Raw genomic sequence first — 21,285 nt, forward strand, 5'->3', positions numbered from 1 at the left:
GCTCTAAAGAGGACACAGATTATTGATCTGTGACATGAGTACAGTCGCTGTGGTGATGAAGCCTTGATGAAACGACACATGCACAAGCTACGTAACTGCCATTACCTCTCTGCTTGCAGGAGTTTCACACTGTGGGAGCCCCTGCTTCTGTCTCCAGTTTGACTCAGGACACTTTTGGCATCTACATCCACTTTCATCTCTGAAACCAACTTCAACAAATGAAGCAAAGTACCTGAAATACTGGAAGTTTTCCTCATAGCAGTTTTTTTTTCTTTTTTTTCTTATTTGCTCAAGGCAGAGATCACTTTCTTTACAGAATGAAACAACGAAACCAAACAACTGTGGGATCTTTCACACTGACTTCTCTGAGGTTTTCAGATGGGATGCAGATGGATGGACAGCAATACAAGACACTCATCTAGCACAAGTGAGTAAGTGTTTACAGGAGGTGAAGCACAGCGTGTTCTCTGTACAGTCATGGGACATAGAAAAGTTACTTGTGCTTTTGGAAATCTGTGTCCTCTAATATTCTGACAATCAACCCATGTTCTCCACACTAATTTAAGGTGTCGTCTTTGATTTTGGCTGTCTGAGCTGTGCCATACCTGACATGGAGACCTTTTACTACCCCATACGTCGGTCCTCAAGCCTCTACCTGGACCCTAGGCTTATACAGCGACGTATCCTGGAAGATCAAGTGGAATTATGGTGGTCCAGAGACCCACAACGCTCCTTGTTGTGTTACTGTGCCTCTGTTGCCCTCATACTCGGACTGGGCCTTGGTGGTGTGGGGCTCCTCTCCACCACCACAAGCCTATCTGGGGAATGGCGCCTAGGGGTGGGCACCACCCTCTGCCTCTTGGCACTTGCTGTCCTGCTCAAGCAGCTTCTCAGCTCTGCCATCCAGGACATGAACTGCGTGCGCAGCAGGCGTCGGATCGACCAGCTGAAAAGTGGTGGGAGGGCCGACCCCGCGCTGATTTTAGCTGTAGGGCTGGCAGTCATGCTGTGTGGGACGGTGCTAATCTTTGTGGCCACCATCGGCAGCCAAGGTCACGACAGCAGGGAAATGTTGGTTTCTGGTCTGGTGTTGATGGCTGCAGGGATGGGCATGTCTCTAGCTGTAGCGGGCTATAGTGTGCTGGCATACATCAAAAGAAGAAGGGAGCAGAGGAGGAGGATGAGAATGAGGAGAATGAGGAGGACAGGGAATCAAGCTGTCTGTGTGTTCAGTGTTTCTGGAGGACAAATGAGTCAAGCCAGGAGAGAGACCTCGTCGAGCAGGACCAGCCTGATCTGAAAGGACTTAAAATATCTGAGACTGGATGAAGTGGTTTAAAGCTAAAGGAACTAATAGTAGAACCGAGAAGGTTGTGTCAATATCCAAATCAAGTCTTCACAAATTTTCTTTCCACTCTCTTTATTGTTTTCCATTACCATAAAAACTGACTGCTGAGCTCTAAACACCATCACTGCAGTGCAGTCACATCATTTCTACAAGAACAATAGGCTGCTGTCAACAATGGCTCTGTAATTTGATAAGCGAATATTTCCCTCCTTTGTACTGTCTGAAGGCTCATTTATGCTGTGTCTGACTGATTATAGTTGTAAATAAAGAGCAGATGTCACATCAGATCAAAACATCGCTGTGTTGTAATTTCAATAAGAACGACTTTATTAAAGACGTGAATGTTCAAAAAAGTAATTTCATACAAACAAACATTCAGACTACAACAAAGATGTGTGAGTGTGAAGTTGTTTAACTCTTTGATGTTCACTGTCAGCAGAAATGTAATAAAAAAACAAAAAACTTAAAGGTAACTTAAAGGTGAATAATTGAATGGCATGTGTGAAAACAAATAGCATTTAGCAGGATATAAACATTAACATCATTATTAGCAAATAAACTGAATGTTGTAATTTTAAATATTTTCCATGTAGAGTTACATACACAGCATATGTAATATGTGAATCCATATCGATATATAGTACATTTGAGCTTTAAGAACAATTTCTACACAGCATAAAAGAAAAAAATCAAAGGTATTCTGATTGCACAACGAGTCAACATTACAGAGGTCAATGCAGCACTTTAAATGTGTTTTGTATTAATTTTGGCCCCTCTTAAGGTCGGTTATCTAATAATAACGGATAATTTGGTCAAAACATTTGCGTGGCTCAGAAGTTTCTGCAGTCAAAAAAACTTTACTGTTCAGTAAGTAGGTTGGGGCCCATGTTGGGGGTCATATAATAAATTTAAGGGTTTCAAAATGAGCAATATGAGCAGGCCAAAAAAGAAAGAAATTCTGATTTACTATTTCTTGTCAAGTTTATAATCCTGTCTTCTTTAAGGGCTCATGAGGCACAAAAGTTTTAAACTTTAATTATGGAAACGCTGCGTCCTGATGAACAGAATCAACTTTTGGAGTCTCATTATTTTTGTTGTAAACCGGTCACTTTGGAAAAATTTATTTAATCACCCTATAGTGAACTGAAGATCGTCGTCACTGTCATCTGTCCCCTCTACCTCGTCATCCTCCCTTTGTCCCTCTGGCATGTGCTTCTCACCGGGCTGGATGTAGTTGTCCTCAATGAAGCCATCGTCGTCATCATCCAACCCGGGCTGAGTCCCTCTGACTACTCCCATCCTACCGGACACATTGTTAGGGAAAGACATGTCCTCTTGACCGTACTGGCTCGCCCCATCCGACTCCTGGAGCAGGGAGTGTCTGTAGCTGGCCAGAAAGCGATGTAAAACGCGAAACTTAACAACCAACACGATGAAGAGTGAAAGGGTGATGACTGTGCCCAACGCTATAGCCAGATAGGAGAATTCCACCTTTGGGCTCTCAAATGAGCTGTTTGTCTCTGCAGGAAAAAATTTGGTTCATCAAAATCTAACAAGACAGAACCCAAAACATTTCCTATGGATTAGGTATAGTAGAATATTAAACCCCTCAAACAAGAATAACACTGAAATAAAAGGTTACTGTTTACTTTGTTACTTACTTGGTTTGCCAGTGCTATTAGTGTTGTCTACGAGCTCAATCAGAAGATGTTTCTGGGTGCCTTTTTCTCCGACAGCGTCTGATATAGAAGCAGTATATGCAACGTCACAGAGAAAAAGCACCACACTGATGCCACAGCTCCACAGACCCATCTCGCTGTACAAGATCTACAAAAATAAATACAGTAGTAACCAGGATTGTGATCCAAACAAGAGAGGAAATTTGGAGTCAAAAGAACAGAACTTTGGCGAATACCTTGAATAAGACTTGACTTGATTAAACTCAAATGTCAGCGGGACTGAATGCAGTATTACAAGGCAGACGATTTTGCTAAAAATTGCATTTGAAAGGATGATTGCACAGGCAGTAAGAAAAAAAAAAAAGACCTGCTAAAGTAAAGTAAAGTTTCACAGGCCTGTAGTTACAAAGTGCTGCACAAAATATAAAAGAAAATGAAACTACTGTTAACAGTGATACAAAGCCAAGTTAAATTTTGGGCCATAATTTTTTTTAAAAGCCTTTGTCCCCCTCAATCGGTCCCAGACTCGTACGAGGAACAACCAACAAATACCACGTCAGTGATCGAGGAGTGCAGGAGCACCCTGAGGAGCTGCAGGGTGCTCAATAGGAAGCGAAGAGAAATCGTCTGGAGCTTGTCCATTTCCAAAAGATGCGTTTTTCACTAAATGATTTCGTTTTATGACACCAAAGCAAGGCATCTTGTGAAACATAGAGCAGTGAGAGTGACATGAATAAAGTGATAACAATATAACATCATTTTACAGTTTTAAGATGTTAAGCTTCCATTTGACAAACTGGACACCTGTTCTTACTCTTAACTATCTTACCTATCTTATCTATGTTACTCGTTCTTCCCGTTTCATGGAGTACCATACATTTACACTGTCTGGTTGGGACGAAACATAAATTGTCAGTCATCATCATTATTATCGTAGCACGGAAGCATCAGAGATAGTATGAGTATAGTATCTGAAGCCTGCTCAGATTGTATAAGATAAAAGATCACAAATGATTTGACCTTAATCACAACATTAAGATAAAAATATTTAAGTTCTCTTCACATAGACAGTCACATGATGTTGTCAGGCCTTTAGTAACGTCCAGAGAAATTTTAAAAGACCTTAATTTCTTACTAATTACCTTCAATCTTAAAATAAAAGCACTCTCTTTATCACCCAACAGCAGATGTGTGTATACCGACTGTAATGTTCTTTACATTGTGTCACTAGCCTGTTTTCTTTCCAAATATAAACTCGGTTTACCTTCTAATGCTGGCCAGAGCACAGTAGCTGGTTCACTGAAGTCATATGACCACAACATACCTATGTTCACTCAGTAGTGTCACTTAATATTATCATTAACACAAATGTCATGTTACGCACACTGCAAAGCACACAAAAATCTATGTAAAAGTCCTTACCTGTGCCAAAACTGATAGAGAAGGTGTATTTTGGTCTTCTTAGCTTAAGATTTTGTTTTCCCCTTCCGTTGCTTCAAAAACAATAAAAGGCCTGTCTGGGCAAAGGTTACAAGACACGCCATAATGTCTCCCTTCTTGCACCATATCCTCAAGACAGATGTTAATGATTAACTTCACTGGGTTTATAATTTTTTCTTTGCCCTGTGTAACTACTTTCTTATATATTCAATCAATTCAATGTTATTTATATAGCACCAGCTCACAATACCAGTTGCATCAAGGTGCTTTATATTGTAAGGAAAAGACCCTACAGCAACACAGAGAAAACCCCAACAATCAAACAACCCCCCATGAAGAAGCAGTGGGTGTTTTTGTTCAGAATATAAAATAATTTCAAAAGTCAAAAACTCTACTGCTGTTGGAAGTAATGAAAAGCCTGCTGGCAGGAAACAAAGAGAGTTAATGAGTAAAAGGACAGTTACACTGATGCATCTGTGCTCTTGGGCCAAACAGTGGCACTGTAATCACATCAGACATAAAACAAAGACACTCCACAGAGCCTCCACAGCTCTGTGTGGAGGGGGCAGCTGTGTTAGCTCACAATCGCTTTTGTAATGTTAAAAATCATGAAAATAACAACAACATGCACTTAAAATATCTCCTTATACAAAAGAGAAAATAATACTTAATATTTCCTCTTATTTAATGTATAACGGTGTGTTATTGTGAGCTCCTCATGACTTAATCTATGTATCTTGAATTACTGTGATGCATAACAGACGTCGGTGCTGGATCATCAGGCAGTGAGGTGCCTGATGATAACTTAACTAATGTGATTAACTTGAACTGAACGTGAGCAAAACCAAAGAGATGGTGGTGACCTTCTCCAGTTGGCAGAGGGATCTGGCTGCTTCAGTCACCACCACCATCCACGGGAAGCCAGTGGAGGTAGTTGAGGAGTACAAATACCTGGGAACCATCTTTGACAACCTCCTGAAATTCTCTGCCAACACAGAGGAGATTCTCAGGAGGTGCCACCAACGGCTATACCTCCTTAGGAAACTCAACTCCTTTGGAGTCAGCACACCCATCATGATGACTTTTTACTATGCCTTCCTGGAAAGCATCCTGACCTGCTCCATTACCTGCTGGTTCCACTCCCTCAGCCAGGAACAGAAACAGGAACAGGAACAGACTGCAGCACACTGCAGCACACTGCATCAGTGTCTGCCTGTCAGAACTCTGCCACAGGTTTTCAGTCAACAGGCCCTTAGACAGGCAGCCAAAATCATCCACGACCCCTCTCACATTCTTCACCCCGCATTTCAATGGCTCCCCTCTGGGCGACGCCTCCGCTGCATTTCCTGCAGGACTGAGAGGAGGAGACCCACCTTTGTCCCCAATGCCACTCTGCTTTTTTAACTCCAGCAGACCATTTCCCACACCAGAAACATAAACTACCCCACACTCTTTTTATACTACCGACACTTTATTCACTCTTAGTCACTGACAATTATTTATTCACCTTTCAGTCACTTTAATGTTAAACTGTGTAATTTTAAAACTGTACATACTGTATATTCTGTTTATTAAAATGTATTATACTAAAATTCTATCTCTTATAAACAACAACAAAAAGTTTAATCCAATTCAACTGAGTTTTATAAAGCACCAATTCGCAATACCTCAAGGTGACATTATGACACATGAACTACACCCTTCAAAGACAAATTCTAAAAAGACAGGTTTCAGTACAGAAGTAGCTTCTTGAAAGTATGGAAATTGACACAAGACCCCTTTAGGTGCTGCTTCAAAGTGACATACTCAAAGCGCTCAGTGGTTCTTAAGCAGCGCTGGTTTCTTTGCTTATATCAGCTTTATGTAAGGAGTTCTTTCATCTTTGATGAATGTTACTTTTCTTCACTGATTTTTTTCTTTTCTTTTTAATCAACTCCAGACAAATTTTTTCACTTTCATCTTAGGACTTTATGAAAATTATGTCCTTGTGGAGCAGGTGGTTAGTTTGTAAATTTCAGGTTTTATTGGAAGATCTTGCCAAGCACGATTATTATTTTATTTGGATCCTACCCGAGGCTTAGCAGATGTGCTCTTTCCTCAACAGAGCTGGATTCATATAAAAACTGATCGGCATTAACAAACACCTGTTTATTTAACACCATTTAATTGCATTTTGTTTTAAACGTTAACATAACAAATGTGCATGGGCAGCTCGTTTTCTCAATTTCCACCAAAGTGCATATTTAACCTCCTAGGACCTGGCATCCACATATGTGGACATCACATTTTGGGTTATTTAGAATAAAATACTCAATTTTGCTCTACAAGGGATGGATGGATGGATGGATGGATGGATGGGCCCCAATATGCCCAAATACCAAAGAAAAATTAAAAATGCATGCCGTGGAAGAGTTCGGGTCTTAGGAGGTTAAGGTTTATCTAGGAATACCGAGACATATAGTAATTATAACAATATTTCCATTCATGAAGGCGTCTCTTTCAGTTGTAGACTTTATTGATACATCTAGCTTTTCTTGACTTGGTTACATGTTGTCAAGTTGGTTTTCTTAACCCCTGAAATAATTCTGTCATCATTCACTTGTCATCTGTTGCTAAGCTGGCCAGTGCGTGCTTTATTTTTAAAAATATACCAAATTGTTGATTTGACCACTCCTATTGCTCCTTCACTCACATCGATATTGAGAGTTCCAGTGAATCACTACCAAATTTAAGTTCAACACTCGGGTTTAACTCACATCTCTTGATTTGCCATGAAATATAATTAATACTATACCAACAGTCAATTATCCAATTATATTTGAGCCTCTAAAAACTGTATATGAAAATGTCTGTAATTCTTAGACTCATAGACAGATTTTGTAATGTAATGTATTCATGTTTAAATAGTTTTTTCTAGTCTTACCAACAGCTTATATTGGAGGAAAGTGGCCATAAATAATATAGATACTAATGGTTTATTTTAAAGACGGTTCATATTCTCAGATGAGGATACACTAACAAGAACATAATAAAAATAATACATATATAATTATGAATATCATATTCTGTTAATAGGTCTATCTGAATCCTAAGCACTAAAGTGGAAAATGACTGCAAAGCACACAATTTAAGAGAGTAATGACTCAGGCAATTGATTATACACGGTCATGCCTTCCCTTCAAAAACTCAGATCCCGAGGCTTTAGCAGGGATTTGAGCAGATTTCATGGAGCCCAATGACTTCTGTGTTGGTCTTCTGATGCCTTCAGATCTTTAGATGTTCACACAGTCTTTAGGCGTGCACAGTGTTGTTCCTGTTTGAAAATTCTTTCAAACAGAAAAAGTTCATAATTTCTGTGAAACTTTTTTAGTTTTAGTTTAGTAGTTAGTTTATTCAATAAAAAAAAAAAGCTTTTTTATATTACCCATCCATCCTCTTCCACTTGTCCAATTTAGGGTTGCTGGGAGTTTCTTTCTCCTGTGATTCCCCACAGCCAAATCTACAGAAGAGCTATTAGAGCAGATTATGAAATGATTTTTACACAGTGCAGCACTTAGATGTGAGCTACAAATGAAGTCCTCCAAATACATAAAGTATGATTTTTACAGTAGGTTTGCATTCATTTAAACCAGCAGGTTTAATTGGTTTGCTGTCACTTGTACCATTATGACAAACATCTACAAAATGCTTTTACAGTTGTCCATTTGCCATCTAACAGGTCTTGCAGATCAGCCCTCCCAGGCAAAAGCAATCGGTTTGAATACATGAATCTTTGCAGTGTGAAGCAAGTAGATGCTAATGAAGGTCCTAAAAGTCAGCTTGTTCTCTATTACAGGAATACATTACTCACTCAGATTTGTGTGCAATTAGACTGTAAAAAGAATCTAAAATATAAGCCATTTATATTCTTTGTCATTATACTCAGAGTGAGCAAAATGCCTTTGGTGCTTTCTACACATACAGATTGCTGTACCTGTAATTGATGGCTGTTATGGAAGTATAGTTTTATTTACAACCCAAATAAGGTTAATAACCAGTGTGCCTAACTCTTTGAACTGCAGTGCACGATGATCAAAGAGGGCTTGTTGTCACTCCTGCTGGCTTTCAGAGACTTTGCCTCTCTGCAGAGAAATGATTAGAAGAACTGAGAGCCAGTAACAAATCTGTCTAACTCGGAGTCTCACTGACCGTTCTAATCTGTGTCTCTTAATTTCTTCAACCACCAAAGCAGCCTGCAATATAGAAAGTGAGCCAGACAAAGGCTTCATCATCATCAGTCGCTCAGCTGAACACATTTAATAGAAAAACAACAAACATTAACTTTAAGTATTTCTTTGAAAAGCATGTTTGTGCAGAGAAACCTTATGATCACCCAAAGAAAATGAAAAGAGAATAAGAGCGCAAGGAGTGGTGTTATTTTTAAGATAAATAATTTCCATGTTGTGCACTTAAATAGTATTCACATTGCAGTTGATCAGGCACCACGTCTGCATGACATATGATGTGATGTACTTTCATTCAGGTTTTACTGATGCTCTTTGAAGAATAGTGTGAATGTGTACATTCAAGTGAAGCATTTGAAAGCCATTCTAGTCAAACAAATATGGATGAAACTTAGTAAACATCTCGTTTTCCTCTTTCATCAAATGTAAATTAATGTTAAATAACAGAGCTCACACTTACATGCTAGCAAAACACAAAAATTCTTAAAGGAGGCTTTTTAAATTCTTTTTTACGTTTAGACCACGTTTTAACAGAGAAAATGGCACAGTGTTGAAACAGGAATTTTAATTTGGTTACGGAGCTCGGTAACCAAATTAAAACATGAACAATCAAAGCACAGATATCGGACGTTTTGCATTCATTTCGCATCAACATTCAGATCATCAACAAAAAAACAAAAAACAAAAAGCAAGTGCACTTGAAAGGTTTGATTATCCAGAACATACTAAGAACAGCCTTCTAGTGAGTTCACAAAACAGCAGCTTCTACAATAACAGTGAAAACCGATCAGAACTCATCACACAAAAGCTTGAAAGCCAACATGATAAGCGAAGCTGAAACTCATCAAAGCTGACTGTGTTTGTATAGGGCTTGCTGTCTGCACCATCTTGCTTGAGATGTCCTAACAATAAAAGCTTTGTATACATAAAAAAAGACTAACAAATTGTTCTTGACTAAATGGCACGGTGGTCAGAAAGCTTTGATTTTGTCCTGGAAAAACTTCCACCTTTGATCACAGATGTTTTTCACCTCGGTTTGGTTAGATTTAGGCACGAAAAAAACTTGGTAAGGTGTATGAGGGAAAAATGGCATTAGGTTAAAGCAGACCTCTTCCATTGTAGCATGTTACTGTAATCACATTGAATTTTTCAGTTTCACAGTTTTTGTTTTTTGGGGGGTTTTTTGTACAAAGGGACAAGAGTGCGATGGTAAAGTGCAAACTGCATCCATAACAGTTGCTAACACAGCTTCGGCTCTTTGTAGGCATCTGCACGGACAGCATGTTAACACAAAGCTAGCCAAGAACCCAGAATGCTACTAAAGTGTAGCCTCAGGTTTATGTTGTTATATTGTTGGTGATTATGTGACAGTGTGTTTCAGGTCACGTTACAATGTGACAAGAAAGTAATATAACAAGTAGTGTAGTTAATTACTTTTTCTGACGAGTAATTGAGTAACATACTGCATTACTTTTAAGAAAAGTAACGACTAATGTGTAATACATTCTTTTCTTTTTTTCTCTTTTTTAAATGCATAACAACCCCAACACTGCTTAGGACCATTTGAAAGTACAGCATTATAGCAACCCATCCATCCACCCTGACCTCCTCCTCTTCTTAGTCATTATTACTATGGCCACTAGAGGACACTCTTACAATAAAATGCATGCTTCTTTCCAGAAACACCTATCTATTCATCCTATATTTTAGGTTTCCGAACCACATGAGCCAGTACTGGGGGAACATTCGGCTTAATGTCATCCATTAAATACAGCTGCAAAGTGCCATTTCAGTAGCAGATGCATGAATTTGAAGGCTTTTAATGTGCCAAAACACTGGACAGCGCTTAACAGTACTCAGACAAAATTTTACATTCTAAGCATTTGTTGCCATCACCAGTTAATAGATCTTATGCCATAATGATCACAGTTTATTAGTGGAAATGTACTCCCCCAGGAATGTGTGCTTGCATGTGATTCACTGATGTAGCACCTCACTATTCCATTCAGGTTCAGCTTTTTTAATCAGAGTACCGTCTGTGTTAGATCCTCTTCTGCCTCCCAGATTTTATGCAATAGAAGAGGTTTTGTTTATGTGAGACTGTACAGCGCACAGCATACGTTGACTGGTTCATTCTTCACAATAATAATGAATAACAATGGTATCCTTTAAAAGTGATTCAGGTATACAGTGATGCGATTTTAACTCTAAAATCTGTGAGAATTACGCTGCCATCAGACTCCTTCATGTTAACTGATTCAGCAGAATCCTTGTTGGTTATGTTAGAGAAACATGATGACTGTGGTTATAAGAAACCTGTACCGGACTGCCAGCAGGACACAGAATATAAACCACAAACTCCAGTGTCAGAATAAGAGATACCCAACAATTCAAGCCCGCCTCCAGCCATCACAAAGGGTTTTACTTGAGGTTGCTTGTCCAGAGAATGTAAACATAAGCCACTTTAAAGATCTGAAAAGTCAACTGATGGTGCAGTTCTGTGTTGTGCTGGGAACGTTTCACTCCCACAAATCCTTCAGTCTCTGAGTAAAATGTAGAAGATTCAAATCAGAGTGCCTCCCGACTTAAAACACTAGCTTGGCTTTCTCTTACCCAAATGCAACATCTTCAGCACATAAATGTGCTTAAAACTGTATGTCCTCACTGTAAACTGCATATGACTCAATGATTCATGTGTTCAAATGAATCTTTGGCTTTCAGAAAGCCAAATTTATGCATTAGTTTCCAAAAAGATGGAGGATAAGTAATTTCCACCCGTGAGGAGGCCACGAGGAAAGACGACTTTAATGCATGAAAAATGTCAACAAGGCAAGAAACGTCACAGCCTTCTGAGCGTGTGCTTCTTACTACTGGTCTAAAGTTGTGTTACTCAGTATATACTCCTTTCAACCACCGCTCACACTGTATCAGTTACTTTCCTCTCATTCATAGTTGTCCACTTGTACCACAAGGCTGTTTCCTCGTTGATTTGCCTTATTGACAGAGTGCTGCTGTCCTTATGAAGGACTTTCCACTTTCACTCCAGTGACTGTGGGTGTAAAACACCTCTGGAAAAGGTGCTCTGGGTCTGGCGACTGATTGTCACAATCCACCTTCCTGTTCACAAAGGGATTTTTGAATCTTTGTGGAGCAGCGGCGCAGGGCACCCTCACATGACTCGGCCCCTCACTGGGATCTCCTGCCAAGAAGCCACAGACAGTTGCACAGAATAAAATGATTTATTACGAGCTCTCTGTAAAAGACTTCAATATTGATAAAAATAAAAAGTAAAAGTGTTGAGATTTTGTCAGAAATTACACAAACAAACAAATTCCTATCATCAGAGGGAATTCAGGGGAGGATTCATACTAACCTGGCGCTCTTAGGGGTAGGCCGTTGTCAAGACGACGAGTGGGTTTGGTGACGATAAAGAGGTAGCAGAGGACACACACAGTGATGAGGAAAGCAAGGAGGACGACCGCTGCTATAGACAGACCGACCAGAGCACCGATACTGAGAGGAGAAGAGAGAAAAACATCTTTTTAACCTGATCCCTTAATGAACAGAGAGGAGAGGACACTGACTGATGTGAGGATTTAAAAAACACAATGAACGTGAAAAACAACTTTTTTATCTGCTAAATGTTTTAAGTGCATTCCTTAGATGGGTCTTACTCGCAGAATTAAAACGAAAACGAGTTCTTTATGCAGTGAATGGATGAACTGAAGTCTTCAAGGAACAGCAGGAACAGAGGCAATTGGATTTCTCAAAGATTAAGGGTTCAATAATGTCAGTTAAGTGAGGCTTTTATTGCGCAAAAAAGTAAACATTAAAAATGAAGAAAATATTGTGATTATTAGTGATTAGCTCATCCACTGATAACAAGCACATTATTTTATTTTTTAAGGCAGAAAATAAAATAAAATTGCACTTGCCTGAGCCACCACATGTACCCGTACTCATACGGGAAAAAACTGTTTGCATCATCACAGCAATATTTAATATCGTTAAATCCACAACAGTAGATGGCAGCGGCAGCATTCCCTGGTTTAGGACAGGAGAACGAGTCCACGAACACCCCGTCAGCGCTGTAGTAACTGCTGCATTCAGCGCTCATGTTGCAACAGAAAGAGGGGGGGAAAAGAAAATGAAAAAAAGAAAAAAACACTTAATGAGCGGCTGGAGGAATAGAAGAGGAAGGTTCCTGCGTGGGAGCGCGCCCCGTGGTTAGACCAGTGGAGCAGCGCGTTGTTTTTCATCGGCAGCGTGTTTCTCAGTGAGTGAACGCGCAGAGAGATGGAGGTGAAAAACTTTGAATTTGAAGAAAACTGCAGCGCCCACCAACCTCCTACCTCTCTCTCTCTCTCTCTCTCTCTCTCTCTCTCTCTTCAGTCACACACGCAAACATGAGAATGCATATCCTTGACTTCGTGACTTTCGAGTTGCCTGACCATAACCTTACTTTAATACAGTGTTTCATTCATTGCATTTACAATTTATGACGTGTGCTATAATGTGATAGTGGACTCTCCCAGCTGTGATTTAGCAGATTTTGCACCCTGGACGGTTCACAAGCTAAAATTGAACTGAACATTAGGCTGGAGATCACTGAAGTCAGAGAGTCCTTTTCAGGAGCTAATACGGGGATGGGAACGCTAATGAGATGTGTCAGCACTGCCTTTAGTTCTTCAGTTCACAGCAGATGAAGTGTTTACTTCTTACACCTAACCCAGCCTCAACCATACAACATTACCGAATAACATCAAAGGGACTTGCTTTTGGTTCCCATAAAGAAACATGTCCCCATTATGTGACAAGTTCAGGGCCCCACAACATGAGAAAGACCTGAACACACACACACACACACACACACACACACACACACACACACACACACACACACACACACACTGGCTCACTCCACTTACTCTGAGGTTTTAAATAGTATGATTATTGTTGGAATATTTAATTTAAGATACAGCAATGCAGTGGAGAACATGACAGAGCTCTGTGCCCATCTGATCATTTTAGCTTCACAACGCTGAACAGCTGGTGGGCAGAATATTATCTGTAAGTTATGGCAGCAATCAAGCAGTGCTGTGATAATTAAAGCAGGCTACTCCACTGACTTTTAATTCTAAGTGATGTTCCAGAGGTGTTGCTTCTACACTGTGGGAATAAAAATATAAATAGGGTGCAAATACAAAAACATTTTGTTCCCAACTCCATATATGCTCAACCAGGGAGCAGCTGCACAGAGAGAGTTTGATGCATATAGCTTTTTCCTCGAGCCTTATGCAGGTACGTGCAGCAAATACCTAACCATTTCTTGAAGCACACACACACACACACACACACAGATATATATACACCTGGCGACACCTGTGTTGTCAGTTTGGCTACATGGAATTGCACGGGTCTTCGACTGATCTCAACAGCTAAGATATTATCAAGGGTTTGAGAAGAAGAAAGGTTTAAGACATAGATTTTGGAAATGTCTAATAAAAGCAATTAAATCCTTCAAAATATCTGAGAAAATGCTCATCAGCACATCTAGTGACCGAAGTGATCTCAATCTTAGTCAACTAAGAGACTGATGGTGATAAAAAGAACATTCCAGTATGCATATTAGAGATGTTTCATTCATGCTATGTTTTTCAAGTCACCAAATGACCAAAGCCAGAAGCTAACTGTGTCTGTTACCTTATTGCACAGACTAAATTACAGAAAATTGTTAGCTAAATGTAATTATAGACATTGATTGCTATGTTAATTTTTGTATTTTAACATTTTTCTAGTTTTTGCTTCATAGAGACAATCCTGGGCATAATGGCAGAAAAGGAGGAAAAAGCTTTTGTACACATGATCTTTTAATGGCCCCCTGTCAAATGTTTCCATGATTTCAAAAAGATATAAATGGTTCATCTGTTTGAATCATTTCTTTCTTGAATAGACCCTCAGACTCTGTATGACTCATTTAGAGTGATCACAATTCTATGTCATACATCTCAAGCTTTCGAGGCTATTTAGTTCATATTAGAAAGTCATTATTGAAAAGAGACTGCAATAGAACATGTTCACAACTATCCTGTCTTTGTCTTAATGACAAATTATTCTCATTGCAAAGAAACTTTTTAAATTGTAGCCTAAGTTAGTTAGGTACGCAATTTGAGACTTAAATGTACTTCCTGAGTCATCATCAAGAGATATGACATAAAGAACTGTAAACCTGACCACATTTCTAATCAATAGTACTGAATACTTTTCTTTTTTTTTTTGGCGTGTCTGCTATTGATTGTACTGTAAAAAGGTCAACAGAAGCACAGCGGCTGTATGAAAAGGCTCATTACTGGTGCAAAGTCTTCTGTATCTGCTTCTCAGTAAGACTGCTTGCATTGAGTGTCAACCTTGGCTAAAAATGAAGCCAGTGCACAGCTGCCAAATTTGTTGTATGACTTTCCACATAAGGCTGTTTAAATGTCAAGGTTTTTTTTATTTATTTATTTTTTTAAACCAGAAATAGGCATTAATTGCCTGGCTTATAAACTATGTTAGCCATTAGATCATGACAACTAAAGTCCCCTGCAGTATTCTTGAGCTCCTTATTTTTTATATTTTGTTAGGAAATTGGAAAATTGATGCAGTGATTTATTAAAGTGTGCAAACATACATAGAAATGCCAACCACTATGACAAAGACTCCACAAGGTTTTACAGATGACTGTAGACACTCACTGTTGTACCTCTCTTCAGACCTCCTCCTACATACTTATTGATAACAATTTGAACCAAGTATTGCAAATTTAGATACATCTATAACTCCACAAACTCCCTGTTGCCACAGATTTTCAGTCATTTTTTGTGTAATTTGGCACAGCTCAGCCTTTATTTCCCGTTTCCCTTTCTTAAGAATGTTTTTGACAGACTCCCTTTTGTTGCAAATGTTTTTTTAGGCTTGCCATTTCTTCTTTCATCCTCCACTTTTCCAGGTTCCTCAGATTTATTTTTAATGATGAAGTGCACATTATGCTGAGATATGATATTTTAAAGACAAAGTATTTGGTAAACAACTTTTTAGGAATGACTTAAATTACTTAAAAATTCTATTCCATGCCTGTCAGACTGTGTTTTCTTTGGTATTTTTCATAGATGGAAACAAACTAAGCACCTAAAGATACAATTAAATATTACTTCTTTACTGGTTATTGGTTCTATGTGTAGTGGGAATGCTGAAAAGCACTCGCATGGGCTGATTTTCTTTCCACCCGATCTCTTCCTGCCCGCATGATGAGTTTTTGGCAGAATTAAAATAAAATTTCTCTCACCTCACTCTGAGAGCAGCACAGCTAAGAAACTACAAAATATACAGCAGGGGAAGCGTAGTGTTGTGGAGTTTGTGACTGACTTTCGTACACAGCAGACGCCTCGTCTGTGTCTGCTGCCTGGAGAAAAACTCCCTGGAAGGCATAATCGGAGTAGCCAGAGGCTGGCTAGTTTTTCTCCAGGCCCTCAATGATCAGGTGAGGGATCATGTAGCCTCCCATGATGACCTTTCCTCTTTCAAGGATTTGATCTCTCTCCCTCTCAGGACAGATAATCGCTTGAAGGAAAGAGAGGCCAGAAAGAACTGTAAGTCCCACCGTGCTTTCTTCTGTTTGTCTCCAATTTCCATCTCCGCACCGCCGCTTCAGCCCACATAGCAGACAGATCTGGTCCGGATCTGGTGTCAAGCCGGCACTGCTGGCTGACTTCTGGCATGGTAACTGGTATGTCATCCAGATATGGGCCAGGCCTGGCGTAGATGGCCCTGTTTATGGCATGCCATATCTGGCCGGATTGTGGTTTGGTTTATGTGGCCCAGGCTCATAGAAAACAGGTCTGGCCCGGATCCGGCATCAAGCTGGCACTTCTGACTGACTGGTGACATGGCAGAGTGTATGTCAACCAGATGTGGGCCAGGTTGGCAATGATGGCAGTATTTATGTTCCTATTTTCCTATTTTAGTTAGAAGACCCAAATGCCATGTTGCTATACTATACTACTATGGTAGCCAAAGATTCAAATGCAGGTTTGACAGGTTTGTGAGTGTTCACTTTATCCAAAACCTAGTGAGGGTTTACTCATGTTTACCAGTGGGTGGCTGTAGCTCAGGAGGTAGAGCAGGTCACCTACTAATCAGAAGGTTAGTGGTTTGATCCCTGGCTCCTAAAGTCTGTATTTCAGGACTGTGAATGTGTATGAATATAGCTAGGAAGCATTCAGTTTAGAGAAGGTGGGTGAATGTGGTATGTTTTATAGAGCACTTGAGTAATCTGGGAGAGTAGAAAAGCGCTATATAAGAATCAGTCCATTCACTGTCTGAACAGAGCTTCGTCATGTTACTATTATGTTCCAGTATTATTTGATATATTGTTAATTTTGAATTATATAAATTATTCCATTCAAAATAAATTTGCTGCATTACCTTTGTTGAGACATTTTTAATCTGTGCCGATCCGAGCCATACTAATTTTGCTGTGGGAGGTGTCAACTTCCGCTCTGTCACCTCCTCTCTCCCTCTCAATTGAACCGCATCCCGAGCCCATCCCAATAGGTAGTTCGTGGCTAACTGCAGAAGAGAAATGCTTGTATTGCAGGCCGCCTTCATCACCTCTTGCCCAGTTCATCCAAAAGGCTCCTCCTGCCAGTAAGTTCAAGGCAGATCCCTGACATCTACTAAACCCCAGTTATTGCTACCTGTAACTCCTATCCTAAACCATGTCACTCGGACACTACAGCCTCTTGTAGATTCTAGGGTAGAGCAAAATCTTATACATATTGAACTAGCTAACCAGTTGTGTCTCCCTTTTGTTCCTTTAAATCCCACCAATTCCTGCTACCACTCTAAACAATCAAGGATTCGCAACTATAATCCACCAAACTGAACCTGTCAGTCCAATCATGTCCTGCAACCACCGGGAGACTCTCACGTTCTTTACATTCACCTCGCAGACATTCCCGTGATCCTCAGCTACCTCTGGCTTCAAAAGCACAACCCTCACATTGACTTGCCTGATCATAGGATCTGAAGTTGGTGTCCTTTCTGTTTGGCTAACTGCGCTAGCTGCACTCACTTCTGCACTACCCACCGTGACCTGGAACTCCTGTGTTGCTGCCTCTTCCCCAACAAATCTCTCCACCATTAAATACCATGACCTCCATGAAATATTCAGTCAGGCCAAAGCATTGTCTCTTTCACCGAATCGCCACGGTGATTGTACTATAGAGCCCCTCTATCATCCAGCTGGCTCTGCAATCTGTTTCGACACAAGAGAGAGGCCATAGAAAAATATATCCGAAATCTCTGGCAGCTGGTAACATCCGTCCATCTTCATCTCTGGTATTTGTTAGTTTTTTCTTTATGTCTAAGAAAGATAGGACCCTCCATATTGATTTCCGGGGGCTGAACGAAATTACAATTAAAAACAAATACCCTCTCTCACTTATTAATCCCACATTTTTGAGCCCATCCATGGTGCCACAGTTTTCACTAAACCTGACTTACGTAATGCTTATCACCTGGTTCACTTCCATGAAGGGAATGAATGGAAGGCAGCCTTCAACACCCTGTTAGGTTATTTCAAGTATTTCGTTATGCCATTCAGTCTCACTAACTCCCCAGCAGTCTTCCTGGTCCTTGTCAGCGATGTTCTAAGGGATTTTCTAAATGTTTTTGTGCTTGTCTACCTTGACGACATTTTGACTTTTTCCAAGACCCCAAAAGAGCACAGAGTACACGTCCCTGAAGTTCTACAGTGGCTGTTGGAAAACCATCTGTACATCAAGGCTGAAAAATTTGAGTTCCACTCTTCGTCAGTCACCTTCCTGGGCAATATTTTGGCAGGGGGACAGTTGAAGATGGACCCCACTAAGATCCTAGCATTCACCGGCCCGCTCCCACTACTCGCAGACATGCATAACAGTTCCTCGGCTTAGCTAACTTATATCAGCACTTCATCCATAACTACAGTCAGGTAGCCACACCCCTAACTCACCTCACCTCCACAGATTCCTTTCATCTGGTCCACTGAAGCAAAGTCCGTCTTTTCCTTACTGAAGCAATTATTCACTTCCACTCCCATTCTTGCTTTGGACAAACCATGGCCACTTCCACTCACCTGTCTCCCATCGACATCAGCATTTCTCTTTCACCAGTCCGTCAGCTACCTATAGTGGTAACCCTGCCTTTAGCTCCTTGTGATTCTCTCTTTTTCAGCTGTGTACTTACCTCCTGTCCTTGTGCCAGCAGCTCTTACCATATCAACACTCAACTTGCCAAGTTTGCAGTCTCGCGCCAGCTCCTCACCCACAATCTCCCCGCTTCGCTGTTCCACCACTGGAAATTGGATATTCACCTTCTCACCTGCTTGTCCTTCTGCCCACTGCCCATCCTGGAGTTTCCACAAACTCAGATTGGAAAAACACAAACTATCATTCACCACCCTGCTGCTCACTCAGCCCGCTTCCCCTGGAAGACTTAAACTGCTCCAGCTTCTAGTAAACTCATGCCTCAGTCTATCTCCCTCCTTCAGATGCTCTGTTCTCTTTTCCTCTACTAATCTCTCCCCTTCTGTGTTGGAGAGCCTTTCGTCTCAGTGAACTCCCGTTCCGAGCCCCAGCGTCGTTCCACACTATTCTCACCAGTAAATTGTCTTCAGTGTCTCCCGAGCCCCTATGTCATTCCACGCCATTCTTACTAGTTAATCGTTTACTGCACCTGTGTAAATAAAACCCATGAAACTGATCACTGTTTCAGTCTGGTATCAGCTATGTCTGGTACTGGCCTCCGGGCCCTGTGACAGGCTGGACTAAAAATGGCGTGATAAGCAGTCGGTGTCCAAAGAAAAACTTTGAAAGACCTTCAGCAAACTATTCGAGGGCTATAGTTTTTGAAAATTATTGCCTAAGTTCACTTCAAAAAATGTCTGTACTCTGGGAGTATTAAAGGCTGAAAAGAACAGAGCAAAAGGGGAGAAAGTATTGAATTTATAAAAATAAAATCAACCACTCTGGTTCGGTTTTTCTGTGTAAATGATAATAATCGCAAATCTTGAGCTTTACAAACAAAAGACATAAACTAAAAAGTGGCAGAGAAAAAGAGAATTTAGAAGGACATTTGAGGAAGACGGATTAGATTATTGAAAAGTAATTTTATAATTATTTAATATCCTTCATTGGTTACTCCTCCACAGCTTCTGGTTTGGTATGCAAAGCACCTGAATCTGCTAAATTTTGCTGATATGTCATTTGTAATGGAGTACACTGAAGCTCACAGCAAATGATGACCTGTAGATGCCGAACATGTCCGCCTAGTCTAAATGAATGAGAAACACACCAGGCCTGACTGCTCGCTGTAATCCCAGATTATCTCTGGCAGACCAATCCAGAAACAGGGAAAAATTGGCAGAAGAAAAGGGATTATTTGACAGTGGTTGGGGATTGTGGAGCAGTGTGGCAGCTCAAACACACACCTACATGTTCATCAAACTACTCACACATCTTCACAAACACAAAATGGACATATAACAGAATATTACATATTACAAGATTATGAACATACACAGCTGCATGTTCGCGACTGAAGCCCATTCTGCTCTCATTTCAGATGAGTTTGTGAGCATATCCCCGTGAGAGACAAATGATCGCAGCGATGCACTGACCTCTGCCACCAACACATCACCCTCATGCACAACTGGAATTCCATCCATCTGCTCCTTTTTCTTCTGCTTCTTTCTCCCATCCATCTCCCTTACCCTATTAGTTCAGCTTTCTTTACTTGCTTGGTAAACATCCTCCATCACTGCACTGTGCCACATGACTGATGATACTGACCAACTCTGTGCACACTGTGGGCTGCATAATAGTGACACAGTGCCACATGGCTTTGAACTTTTTTTGAACTTATGTATTCATATATACCTCTGTGTTTTCTAAAAACCCACAATTGGTCAGAGAAGTATTTTCTCAATCAACATCTACACACCTGCAAGTTGTTGGCATGAGCTGACTGAGCTGTTTGAATGTTACTTGATTTAAAAAAAAAACAATTTTACTCATCTTTCAGTATCAAAGACATGCCTGAAGTGCCTGGCTATTCTGCATGTCTTCTTTGGGCACATTCATCAGAAACATTCCCAAACCAATTATTTTAGCTTAGCTGAAGACTACTGTGCTGATTAAAAGAGCAATGCATTTTGGATGGCAAAAACATTTTAGCCTTTGATTATATTCTCAATGAACACTGTGTAATACTCTCATTACAGACCTATCAGAATAGAAAGAAAAGTGAGAGGCTTCAGTGCATAACGGAGCAAGACAACAATTAGATCCAATTCTCTTGTTTAAGGCACAATGTCGACTGTCAAGACTTCAGAGCCAACTCCAGGATGCTGTTGGAAAGAAAACATTATCTGAAACTGGCAGCTAGATGGAAGAGGTTATTATCATTATTATTATTATTATTATTCCAGCTGTCACAGGGGTACACCAAGACAGATAACCATATTATATATAATATTTTATATAAAAATATTCATTTATTTTAATAGGTCAGTATC

The 21,285-nt window shown here is 40.2% G+C and overlaps 2 protein-coding genes and 1 pseudogene across 4 annotated transcripts; 1 reads left to right on the forward strand and 2 right to left on the reverse strand.

The window, feature by feature from the left end:
• Positions 1 to 316: 316 nt before the first annotated feature.
• tmem125b (transmembrane protein 125b) lies at positions 317 to 1,300 on the forward strand (the record flags this gene model as incomplete). The annotated part of the gene is made up of 2 exons (XM_080861997.1): positions 317 to 427; positions 567 to 1,300. The coding sequence occupies exons 1-2, from the start codon at positions 379 to 381 to the stop codon at positions 1,298 to 1,300; spliced, it is 783 nt and encodes a 260-aa protein (XP_080718123.1). The 5' UTR covers positions 317 to 378.
• Positions 1,301 to 1,790: 490 nt separating this feature from the next.
• LOC308383442 (uncharacterized protein) lies at positions 1,791 to 4,530 on the reverse strand. Of its 2 annotated transcripts, XM_080861398.1 has the most exons (4): positions 4,450 to 4,510; positions 4,292 to 4,351; positions 3,010 to 3,175; positions 1,791 to 2,868 (listed from the first exon to the last, which is right to left on the reverse strand). In XM_080861398.1, the coding sequence occupies exons 3-4, from the start codon at positions 3,158 to 3,160 to the stop codon at positions 2,477 to 2,479; spliced, it is 543 nt and encodes a 180-aa protein (XP_080717524.1). In that variant the 5' UTR covers positions 3,161 to 3,175; positions 4,292 to 4,351; positions 4,450 to 4,510; the 3' UTR covers positions 1,791 to 2,476. The 2 variants fall into 2 exon arrangements, with proteins under 2 accessions (XP_080717524.1, XP_080717523.1); XM_080861397.1 differs by lacking the exon at positions 4,292 to 4,351 and having other exon boundaries at positions 4,450 to 4,530.
• A 7,073-nt stretch (positions 4,531 to 11,603) lies between these two features.
• Positions 11,604 to 13,108, reverse strand: LOC308383253 (protein shisa-like-2A; annotated as a pseudogene). Its single transcript has 3 exons — positions 12,626 to 13,108; positions 12,064 to 12,203; positions 11,604 to 11,889 (listed from the first exon to the last, which is right to left on the reverse strand). The product of its transcript is annotated as a protein shisa-like-2A (transcript).
• Positions 13,109 to 21,285: the final 8,177 nt, after the last annotated feature.

The sequence above is a fragment of the Rhamphochromis sp. 'chilingali' genome (assembly GCF_963969265.1).
Source record: "Rhamphochromis sp. 'chilingali' genome assembly, chromosome: 16".
Classification (NCBI taxonomy): Eukaryota; Metazoa; Chordata; class Actinopteri; order Cichliformes; family Cichlidae; genus Rhamphochromis; species Rhamphochromis sp. 'chilingali'.

Excerpts from the sequence above, each read along its gene's own strand:
- LOC308383442 (XM_080861397.1), bottom strand. The coding sequence starts at position 3,160 with ATGGGTCTGTGGAGCTGTGGCATCAGTGTGGTGCTTTTTCTCTGTGAC. Across the intron at positions 2,869-3,009 it reads TAATAGCACTGGCAAACCAA|AGACAAACAGCTCATTTGAG; the intron begins GTAAGTAACAAA and ends TTTTTCCTGCAG.